Here is a 10,386-nt window from a genome sequence, read left to right as displayed (position 1 = left end):
GGCGATTGTGATGAATTTGTCGAATCAATTCAAGCCTTTGATCTAATGCGCTTGCACGACATAGTGTCATGGAACTTTTTGATCTCAGTCTATGCCCTTAATAGGTGCCTTGTGCAAGAGAAGAGAATATTTGACAGAATTCTGGAACACACTCTTTCATCGTTCACTACAATTATGGTTGCATTTTCCGTAAATGATCATGTAAGCTGCGCCTGTGAAGTATTCGAAAATGGCCATGGAAAGACCAGCGGTCGTGGACGGCCTTGATCGCAGTACTTGCCAGAAACGGCCATATGCAAGATGCGATTAATGCGTTTCAGGCCGTGAATCTCGAAGGGATTTCACCGGACGAGATCTCTTTTGTTGCAATCCTGAGCGGATGCAGCCACGCGGGGAAGATCATTGATGCTCGAGAACACTTCCTGTTGATCCAATCAGACTTTGGGATCGACCCAATTGTGGATCACTACAGGTGCATGGTTGATCTGCTTGGGCGGGCTAAGCGGCTGGAGGAGGCCGAGAATCTCATACAATCCATGCCATTTCTTCCATATGTGGTGGCATGGACAACTCTGTTGAGCGCTTGCAGGCTCCATGGAGATGTGGCTCGTGGCAAGCGAGCTGCAGAGCACATACTTCGCTTAAACATATCTCTTGCAATTTAGTCTCTGGATCAAAGAAACTGGTTTGCAGAAGGCAAGACAACTATCACGTCCCTTTGCCGCCAGCTTCTTTGTGGGCTTTAGGTCATATCATCCTGTTGGCAATGAACGTGGTATCTGACATTTATGACATTCTGTCAATTTTGCTGGAACTTGTGTCTATATTGTATGGAGTTGCCACCCAGCTAACATTTGAAAGGGACACTTCACCTCAACTTCACCTCAGACAATTCTCATTCACGTTCTCCGAAATATTCTCGTTCTAGTGACTTTGTTTGCTAGCCTTGGTTCGAAATAAATTCCAGCTTCGAGGCACTGCATATGCATTCGCATTTCACCTCCTGCGTTGCCTCTCAGGCAGCCTTCCAGTGTCTCTACAAGATGAAGGCCATCTTTGTGGCATTGGTGATTTCATTTCTTGTGGTTTGCAGTCTCGGGGATGATGGAGCTGCTGAGTTTGTTGTTCGTCAAGCAAACCAAGGTTCTTTTGATGCATTTCACATGGTCTTCTATGGGACTCTTGCCAACATCTTTTCTTTGCTTGTTGTTGCTGCAGCACAAGATCGATGCAGGTGAAAGTTCGAATTCAAGTTTGTGCTACTATAGCCTTTGATTTGGTTTTGTTGCTCCAGGTGCTGGCTCCGTGGTACGACGCCATGCCCAGGTGAAACTCTTGAATTTAACTTCTTTTCTATGGTTTTTCAGGCTTAACTGTTTTATTTTTCTTTCATGTTTCTGTCAGGACCGCCCCCACCAGGTTTGTCTATGGTTTTTCATGGCTAACTGTTTTATTTTTCTTTCATGTTTCTGTCAGGACCGCCCCCACCAGGTTTGTCTAGGCAACTTTTCATGCTTCCACGATTTGTACCATGAACTTGATAGAGTTTTGCTGTTAACAGGATGCACGGAAAGTCCCAGTTCAAGCCCAACACCAAGCCCATCTCCAAAGACCAGCCCCGCTCCAAGTCCAACTCCTCCAAAGACCAGCCCCGCTCCAAGCCCATTTCCTCCAAAGACCAGCCCCGCTCCAAGTCCATCTCCTCCAAAGACCAGCCCCGCTCCAAGCCCAACTCCGAAGGCCACTCCCAAGGCATCAGGTGCTACAGTATAGACTTTCCACTCTTTTCTGTGCAAACGCTCTTCTTTTCATTCGTTCAGGAGGGAAAGATCATTACGCTGCGACTCCATAAGCACACGGCATAACTCCACGGAATAAGCCAGTGCGTCTCAGGGGACCTTAATCTACGGCTCTCATGACTTTAAAGAGCTTTGTATTGTATTGTGTTGTTCTTGTCCTGAGAATAAAAGAATGCCTAGAACTTGTACACTTGGTCTTCGGTGTAACCCATGCTCTTCAAGAGACCTGTCAACTGTTGAGAAGGAAGAGTGGAATCAGGGAAGCTCGCATGTTGGAATAGATATCTCTGTAAAATGCTTACTTGTCCTTGTGATTTGTCTGGTGCTTTATCGCCGGAGATGTGGTTCATGAGGGCTGGAGGCCTGCACAAAATGGTGTCAATGGGGAACTAAGTAACGAGCAGCGAATGAGCTTCAAACCACGATGAGATTGCCGTCTGAAGGAGGTGGTAGTCCCTTCACCAGGTCTTTCGTGATGAAGCCGGATCCTTATCGCATTGGCTTATTGGCAACATAGAAAACCTGTAGACATGCATCAGTTTTCTTTGGAAACACGAGAAGTCTGATAGTCTCAAACAGGACCTTGAAGTTTGGATGTTTTCAGCAAGTTTGTCGAGCTCGTTCTTGAGTAGAATGTCGTCCAGTGTCAAGTTGGCATAGATCAACGAGACCTAATCAGAGGAAATGCTGCAGAAACATTATGAGGACACATTTTTCATGGAGACAATCCTGTGTTTTATCTTCTGGATTTTATAAGATCTCATTAAGCACTTGGAACATTAGTGTGATCCTGGTACTTCCTGCAATCTGAACAATATCTATACCTTCTTCAATGTCTGATCGATCACTACCACCTCCTTTTAAAGAACATTGTGCATCCAATAGCTTAAGGAAAACTTTGTCACCCTTGATGATGATAATGTTCATTAGCTAATTTTTTGTCTTTATTTTGAACTTGCCTCACTTGACCTTTATAAATCTCTGAGGTTATATATAGTGATTTGAGTTGTACTTGTTCCAATGTTGCTATTGATTTAGAAGAGATATATGTTCCATTACCTCTTCCACCTACAGCTACTGCTAATAATATTAGATTATTTGATGATGAGCAACCAATCTCATTATCTTCTTCCCAGCTTAGATTTCATGTGGTTCTCATTGTTTTGTAGGTTTTGCAAGCTACAAAGTCTTGCTTTGGCAAGGGTAGTTCTATGATTTATGTATAAAAATTGCCTTGGCTTCCTGGTTTTGAGATTTCTCTCTTCCTTTGTGGAAAAGTTTGTGACATTCTTTCTGCATTGCTAAGTTCATATTACTCAAAGTTCGTGACATTCTTTGTGCATTGCTAAGTTCATATTACTCACTAGTGGATTTCTTTTGTTTTCTTCCAAGAAGAGAAAACAAAATCTTATTTTTCCTATGTTATTTGCAACATTCTTCCTCGCTGTCTTCAGGTAAGTTTTGTCAATGTTTTAACATTTGAAACAATTTAGAGAGGAAGATCTATATTCAATCTTACAGAGTTTATGTAAGTAAGCTATGCTACTTACAAGAGCTTAAGTATACAACACCAATATTTACCTCAACCATGTGGAATGGGATTTCAGCCTTCACTTTCATTCTTGCTTTCATCTTCAGGTATTGAATTGCAAAGGTCAAAGGCCCTAGTCATCTTGAGCATCTAATTGTTGCTTAAATGAATCTACTTCTGTGTTTCTTAACATGCCTCAAAAGCATGTCATTACTTGGAATACTATGATTACAGTATATGCCCAAACAGGGGATACTCAGGAAGAAATGATACTCTTTGATCGGATGCCACAGTGGGATATTCTGTCTAGTAACGCAATGATACAGGTCTTGGCGCATGTGGATCAGGTAACTGAGTCAAAGATAATCTTTGAGTCGACGCCCGAGACCAATGTTGCAACTTGGACTTGCATGATTTCTGCAAATGCCGGAGTTGGGAATCTCGAGGAGATGTGGAGATTGTTTTCTCTTGTGGAACAGAAATCCTAGAATGCTCTAGCTGTGGACTTCTTACTGCAATGCAAACCTTCAAAGAAAAAGAGGCCTGGATAGAATGCCGAGTTGGAATGTCGTGGCATGGAACACCATAATGTCAGCCTGTGCATAGGATGGGTATCAAACAGACGCGAAGAGAATGTTCCTCTCGATGCCTTTCCGCGATCACCTTGCATGGTGTGTTCTTCTGACTGGCTATGGCGATTGTGGTGAATTTGACGAATCAATTCAAGCCTTCGATCGAATGCCCTTGCACGACGTAGTGTCCTGGAAAGCTATGATCTCAGTCTATGCCCTTAACGGGTGTCTTGCGCAAGAGAAGAGTATATTTGACAGAATTCTGGTGCACAATACTACAATGATGGTTGCATTTTCCGTAAATGGTAATGTAAACTGCGCCCGTTGAAGTGTTCGAAAATATGCCATGGAAAGACCTGCGGTCGTGGACGGCCTTGATCGCAGTACTTGCCAGAAACGGCCATATGCAAGATGCGATTAATGCGTTTCAGGCCATGAATCTCGAAGGGATTTCACCGGACGAGATCACTTTTATCGCAATCCTGAGCGGTTGCAGCCACGCGGGGAAGATCACTGATGCTCGAGAACACTTCCTGTCGATCCAATCAAACTTTGGGATCGACCCATCACTACAGGTGCATGGTTGATCTGCTTGGGCGGGCTAAGCGGCTGGAGGAGGCCGAGAATCTCATCCAGTCCATTCCATTTCTTCCAGATGCGGTGGCATGGACAAATCTGTTGAGCGCTTGCAGGCTCCATGGAGATGTGACTCGTGGCAAACGAGCTGCACTTCGCTTAAAATTTCTTGCAATTTAGTCTCTGGATCGGTTTCTTTGCACATCAAAATCATTGTCTATAAAATAGGCAAGACAACTATCACGTCCCTTTGCTGTTCACCTTGTTCGTAAACCTGGCAGAACTTGTGTCTATTGTTGCCACCCAGCTAAGATTTGGAATCATCTCAGACAATTCTCTTTCACGTTCTCCCTCGTCAATTCTTTGGGAAAAAAGACAACTATCATATGCGCTTTGGGTCATATCACCTTGTTCGTAAACCTGGCAGAACTTGTGTCTATTGTTACCACCCAGCTAAGATTTGGAAGGGCTCCCTTGTCAATTCTTTCGGAAAATAACAAAAACTGAGATTCTGCCCGGTACATTGTGATTCCAGTGGCTTTGTTTGCTAGCCTTGGTTCGAAATAAATTCCCCCTTCGGGGCCCTGCATATGCATTCGCATTTTACCTCCTGCATTGCCTCTCAGCCAGCCAGCCAGTGTCTCTACAAGATGAAGGCCGTCTTTGTGGCATTGGTGATTTCATGTCTTGCGGTTTGCAGTCTCGGGGATGATGGAGCTGCTGAGTTTGTTGTCCGTCAAGCAAACCAAGGTTCTTTTGATGCATTTGACATGGTGTTCTATGGGACTCTTGCCAACATCTTTTCTTTGCTTGTTGTTGCTGCAGCACAAGATCGATGCAGGTGAAAGTTCGAATTCAAGTTTGTGCTACTATAGCCTTTGATTTGGTTTTGTTGCTCCAGGTGCTGGCTCCGTGGTACGACGCCATGCCCAGGTGAAACTCTTGAATTTAACAGCAAGATTAATATCACGTACTGAAACTTTTTACGTAAATTTGAAGCAGGTGCCATATACATACCAACTTCTGCTTTCTTTTCTATGGTTTTTCAGGCTTAACTGTTTTATTTTTCTTTCATGTTTCTGTCAGGACCGCCCCCACCAGGTTTGTCTGGCCAACTTTTCATGCTTCCACGTTTCGTACCATGAACCTGATAGAGTTTTGCTGTTAACAGGATGCACGGAAAGTCCCAGTTCAAGCCCAAAGGCGAGTCCAACTCCAAAGACCAGCCCAACACCAAGCCCATCTCCAAAGACGAGCCCAACACCAAGCTTATCTCCAGAGACCAGCCCCGCTCCAAGCCCATCACCTCCAAAGACCAGCCCCGCTCCAAATCCAACTCCAAAGGCCAGTCCCAAGGCATCAGGTGCTACAGTATAGACTTTCCACTCTTTTCTGTGCAAACGCTCTTCTTTTCATTCGTTCAGGAGGGAAAGATCATCACTCTGCGACTCCATAAGCACACGGCATGACTCCACGGAATAAGCCAGTGCGTCTCAGGGGACCTTAATCTACGGCTCTCATGACTTTAAAGAGCTTTGTATTGTATTGTGTTGTTCTTGTCCTGAGAATAAAAGAATGCCTAGAACTTGTACACTTGGTCTTCGGTGTAACCCATGCTCTTCAAGAGACCTGTCAACTGTTGAGAAGGAAGAGTGGAATCAGGGAAGCTCGCGTGTTGGAATAGATATCTCCGTAAAATGCTTACTTGTCCTTGTGATTTGTCTGGTGCTTTATCGCCGGAGATGTGGTTCATGAGGCCTGGAGGCCCGCACACCTGTTGGAAATTGTGTCAATGGGAATTAAGTAACAACGAGCAGCGAATAAGCTTCAAACCATGATGAGATTGCCGTCCGAAGGAGGTGGTAGTCCCTTCACCAGGATGTCCTTCGTGATGAAGCCGGATCCTCCTCCCCAGTAACGCGTTGGCTTATCGACAACATAGAAAACCTGTAAACATGCGTCAGTTTTCCTTGGAAACACGAGAGTGGAAGTCTGATAGTCTCAAACAGGACCTTGAAGTCTGGATGCTTTTCAGCTAGTTTGTCGAGCTCGTTCTTTAGTAGAATGTCGTCCGGTGTCAAGTTGGCATAGATCAACGAGACCTGATCGGAGGAAACGGCGGAGAAACATTACGAGGACACGATTTTCCTCGAGACAAACCTGTGTTTTATCTTCTGGATTTTTTGAGATCTCGTTAAGCACTTGAAACATCGGTGTGATCCCGGTACCTCCTGCAATCTAAGCGACAGTAAAGTGGCGCAGAGAACTCAAAAATATACCATCCCAATATGTTCTTTCATGTTGGTGCTATATAGGAGCTTGGGAATAGGACTGTGGATCTTCCTTGTAAAACTACAGATGGAAAGAAATGTAGTAAACTACATGTACGCTTTCATTTCCAAAGTGTCTCTGGGCCGAAGAGCAACAGAATATTTGCTCATTTTTCCTTGTGGGTAAGTCTACAAAAGAAATATTTTTTCCCTTAACAGCTGAAAAGCACACAAATGCTGAAAACAAGGAACACAATACCTTCAGAAGTAAATCAAAGTGACCATGAATGTATGGATCACTTATGGGCGTATATCTGTTAGCACAAAGCATGAGTTATAGTGATTCCAAGTGTAAGACAATTTTACATACAGTCTGATGATCACATTTGGCTTCCCATCCTTTTTCGTACCCATAGCAGCCCTACAAAGCAAAGAAAAGTTCATGTATCTTCATCATGAAGTTTAGAAGCTCTGTTACTTTTTCAAGAAGCACAAAGCAATGTTAAAACCCAGTTGCACATCTGTCATCCAAGGCAAACCTGGATGACGAATTCATATAAAGAACATTAGTGCATCAAGTTGATTTTTCATTGTTTGATTTATTTTAATTTGTATCTCTTTGCCAGTCCTAGATTTGGTGTTGCGTATGTTCTTTGCTTGGGTATTAGGCCTTGGATAGCAGCAGAAGTTCCTCACCTTTTTGAAACTAGGATGAAGGATAATGTAACATTTTTGATACTAATAATGTAGTTTAATATTGAAAGAGGTTTTCTTCTGTGGATTTTTCTTAGTATTTTATTATAAGAACAAAATTTAAGTAAGAATTTATTTTAAATGCGTTCTTCTTTAGCTAATTTAATGTTGCTGTTAAGCTTTAATATCAAGGGCTGTTAAACTTTGTATTAGAAATTTACATTTGTTTTTTACATACATAGAACACCATTCTCAACACATATAGAATAAGAGGTTACCCATTAATCTAGTGCCTCATTTGTAGAAGGGATTAATCACCTTATTGGAATCCACTTCCTTTAGAGAAACAAAAGAACAAACTCTGATATCTAACATGCAAAAGCTATTGGACCAACATATCGATTCATAGAATCTATTAGTATTTGTGATGAGGAAATCTTTTGAAAGCCCACATTAGAGGATTCCACAATGCCTAAATGGCTATACACCACGAGAGCTGTCACCTTTCCAAATGGTTATATGCTATATGAGCTGCCGAGAGAAGGTGACAGTGTTTGGCCAAGCACCATCGAGCTTGTTCCTGACCAGAGGCACTATGATATATGACAGGAGATCTCTTTTGGGTGATCGAATGTGGCTCTTCAGCGTTCCTTCTATCCTTTTCATTTGAAGGCTCAGAATATTCATATGCTTAAAACTGAGGAATGAAAACTTGGAACTCCAAATAAACTAATGGTTATAATAAGTCACTACTAAATTAATGCATTTTTTTCTCATTTTGATTCTCAAGAAAAGCTTAAGTTTTGATTATGGAGGAGAAGAAGGCTGATTTTGCTATCGATTCAGAAGAGATACATGTTCCATTACCTCTTCCACCTGCAGTTACTGCTAATAGCATTAGATTATTTGATAATGAGCAACCAATCTCATTACCTTCTTCCCGGCTTCGATTTCATGTCGTTCTCATTGTTGCCCAAGCAGGTTTTGCAGGCTACGAAGTCTTGGTCAGGCGGAGATTTGGCAAGGGCAGTTCTATGATTGTCTACTCTGTGTACAAAAATTGTCTTGGCTTCATGGTGCTGAGATTTCTCTCCTCCTTTGTGGAAAAGTTTGTGAGATTCTTTCTGCATTGCTAAGTTCATAATTACTCACTAGTGGATTTTTTAATTTTTTTTTCCAGGAAGAGGAAACCGGTTCTCAATTTTCCTGCATTATTTGCAACGTTCTTCCTTGGTGTCTTCGGGTAAGTTTTGTAAACGTTTTAGCATTTAAAACAATTTAGAGAGGAAAATCTGTATCCAATCTTACAGAGTTTGTGTAAGTGAGCTATGCTACCTACAAGGGCTTAAGTATACAACACCAATATTTGCCTCAGCCATGCGGAATGTGATTCCGGCCTTCACTTTCATTTTTGCTTTGATCTTCAGGTAATGAATTGCAATGTTTCTTGATTCGTCTTATGTTGATTCTTACTTCTGTCAGGATGGAGAAGGTTGATATTGAGAAAAGTCATGGTATTGTCAAGTTAGTAGGGACTATCTTACTTATATGCGGATGGATGACACTTTTAGTTTACAAAGGTCAAGAGCTTTTGATGAGTCACTTCTCGTATGGAGATATACCAACTCTATCTATTGCCCACCATTCAATAAGGTTGGGTGTTATACACTTGGAGCTAAATAACGAACAATATGGAATTTTATTTCTTGTCATTTCTTGTGTATCGTTTTCAATCTTCCTAACATTACAGGTAAGTTATCATAATTTTATAGCAATGAGCTCGTAAATTTATTTATTTCAGGGATTCCTTATGGAAAAATACGCAGCACCTATATCATTTGCTTCATTTGCATTCTTTTTCAGCACTATACAAGTTGCTGTAATTGCTGCGATTTATGTACATCATAAATCTCAGTGGTTAAAGTTTAGCATTGCTGATGGCATCAACATAGCCTATGGAGTAAGTAAAATTTTCTTTCATTACCTACAAAACATTAGTTTGTAACAGGGAATTATTGGATCAATGGTATTCGGAATTCAATCCTGGGGAGTAAAGCAAGGAGGACCGATGCTGGTTGCAGCTTACCAGCCTCTTGAAACGATTATAACCATAATCCTGGCGTTCTTCTTGCTTAGGGAGAGCTTAAACCTGGGAAGGTACAATCTCTTCCATTGCTACCTGAAGAAAAACAACTAGTTTTTGCGCAGCCTGGTCGGTGGTAGCATAATCTTACTGGGACTCTACCTCGTCGTCTGGGGGAAAGAACGCGAGCAGAGATTCGATGCACTGTGTGTTGTCCAAGACTTCCACGGCATGGCAAACTTTGCTCCACGGCCGAGCAACTTCTCCGTCGGCATGACAACTGAAATCACGGTTGCATCATCGGCAACCAGATCAGTCTTCGGGGGTCCGTTATCAATCGAGCAGCAAGTGGACAACGCGGACGACGACGAGGAGGAGCACGATCCTGCTGCATGGTTTGCAAACAATAATCAGCCACTCTCGATGGAAAGGAGTGCTGCATGGGTCTTCACTCAGCCACTCTTTGCAAGGGACGATCACAGCAGCCAATCCTGTCGAGCAGCGAATGGAAGGGACAAGAACCATAAGTTAGTGCCACTGTCGAGACAACGAACCTTGGATGGTAGCAACTGGCTCGACGAATCAACGCTGAAAGCATGCGACAGTGAAGACGGCAATAGAAGCCATGTAGCTGACAACAACAGTGACTCCTCCGGTGAGATGGCGTCAACCAGGAGCGATTTCTCCTCCAAGTGGAACTACGGCGGAAGGACCATGGCCAACTCCAGAGCCAACTCGGTGAGGAGCGTTCCGTCGCGATTGAGCGTCAGCACGGTCGGTCCGTCACGAGTGAACTCGGTCAGAAGCATTGCCTCGAGGATGGCCACCGCCAAAGTTTCGGACTCCAGCTCCGAGTCGGGGC

General features: G+C 43.0%; 4 protein-coding genes and 2 long non-coding RNA genes across 9 annotated transcripts; 4 read left to right on the top strand and 2 right to left on the bottom strand.

Moving 5' to 3' along the window:
• The first annotated feature begins 45 nt into the window (after positions 1–45).
• LOC112348906 (pentatricopeptide repeat-containing protein At2g22070-like) lies at positions 46–665 on the top strand. The gene is made up of 2 exons (XM_024682263.1): positions 46–104; positions 221–665. The coding sequence occupies exons 1-2, from the start codon at positions 46–48 to the stop codon at positions 663–665; spliced, it is 504 nt and encodes a 167-aa protein (XP_024538031.1).
• Positions 666–939: 274 nt separating this feature from the next.
• Positions 940–1,987, top strand: LOC112348962 (alpha carbonic anhydrase 8-like). 2 transcript variants are annotated; one of them, XM_024682427.1, is made up of 7 exons: positions 940–1,143; positions 1,219–1,234; positions 1,295–1,326; positions 1,405–1,419; positions 1,477–1,491; positions 1,562–1,759; positions 1,821–1,987. In XM_024682427.1, the coding sequence occupies exons 1-7, from the start codon at positions 984–986 to the stop codon at positions 1,850–1,852; spliced, it is 468 nt and encodes a 155-aa protein (XP_024538195.1). In that variant the 5' UTR covers positions 940–983; the 3' UTR covers positions 1,853–1,987. The 2 variants fall into 2 exon arrangements, with proteins under 2 accessions (XP_024538195.1, XP_024538196.1); XM_024682428.1 differs by lacking the exon at positions 1,477–1,491.
• Positions 1,917–2,177, bottom strand: LOC112348964. The gene is made up of 2 exons (XR_002993230.1): positions 2,102–2,177; positions 1,917–2,032 (listed from the first exon to the last, which is right to left on the bottom strand). It is a non-coding gene; the product is annotated as an uncharacterized LOC112348964 (long non-coding RNA).
• Positions 2,178–2,987: 810 nt separating this feature from the next.
• LOC112348966 lies at positions 2,988–3,540 on the top strand. The gene is made up of 2 exons (XR_002993232.1): positions 2,988–3,253; positions 3,321–3,540. It is a non-coding gene; the product is annotated as an uncharacterized LOC112348966 (long non-coding RNA).
• A 1,550-nt stretch (positions 3,541–5,090) lies between these two features.
• LOC112348963 (putative uncharacterized protein DDB_G0290521) lies at positions 5,091–6,071 on the top strand. Of its 3 annotated transcripts, none has more exons than XM_024682431.1 (6): positions 5,091–5,228; positions 5,304–5,319; positions 5,380–5,411; positions 5,565–5,579; positions 5,650–5,841; positions 5,903–6,071. In XM_024682431.1, the coding sequence occupies exons 1-6, from the start codon at positions 5,129–5,131 to the stop codon at positions 5,932–5,934; spliced, it is 387 nt and encodes a 128-aa protein (XP_024538199.1). In that variant the 5' UTR covers positions 5,091–5,128; the 3' UTR covers positions 5,935–6,071. The 3 variants fall into 3 exon arrangements, with proteins under 3 accessions (XP_024538199.1, XP_024538200.1, XP_024538198.1); XM_024682432.1 differs by having other exon boundaries at positions 5,152–5,228; positions 5,481–5,579; XM_024682430.1 differs by lacking the exon at positions 5,091–5,228 and having other exon boundaries at positions 5,310–5,411; positions 5,481–5,579.
• On the bottom strand, positions 5,999–7,162 carry LOC112348905 (NADH-cytochrome b5 reductase-like protein). Its single transcript, XM_024682262.1, has 9 exons — positions 7,119–7,162; positions 7,008–7,062; positions 6,867–6,937; positions 6,758–6,809; positions 6,639–6,716; positions 6,491–6,580; positions 6,312–6,425; positions 6,184–6,252; positions 5,999–6,114 (listed from the first exon to the last, which is right to left on the bottom strand). The coding sequence occupies exons 1-9, from the start codon at positions 7,160–7,162 to the stop codon at positions 6,058–6,060; spliced, it is 630 nt and encodes a 209-aa protein (XP_024538030.1). The 3' UTR covers positions 5,999–6,057.
• Between the last annotated feature and the right edge of the window lie 3,224 nt (positions 7,163–10,386).

Source organism: Selaginella moellendorffii, unplaced genomic scaffold (assembly GCF_000143415.4).
Source record: "Selaginella moellendorffii unplaced genomic scaffold, v1.0 SELMOscaffold_34, whole genome shotgun sequence".
Classification (NCBI taxonomy): domain Eukaryota; kingdom Viridiplantae; phylum Streptophyta; class Lycopodiopsida; order Selaginellales; family Selaginellaceae; genus Selaginella; species Selaginella moellendorffii.
The sequence above is the reverse complement of the archived record's forward strand: the minus strand, read 5'-3'. Positions and strand labels throughout refer to the sequence as shown.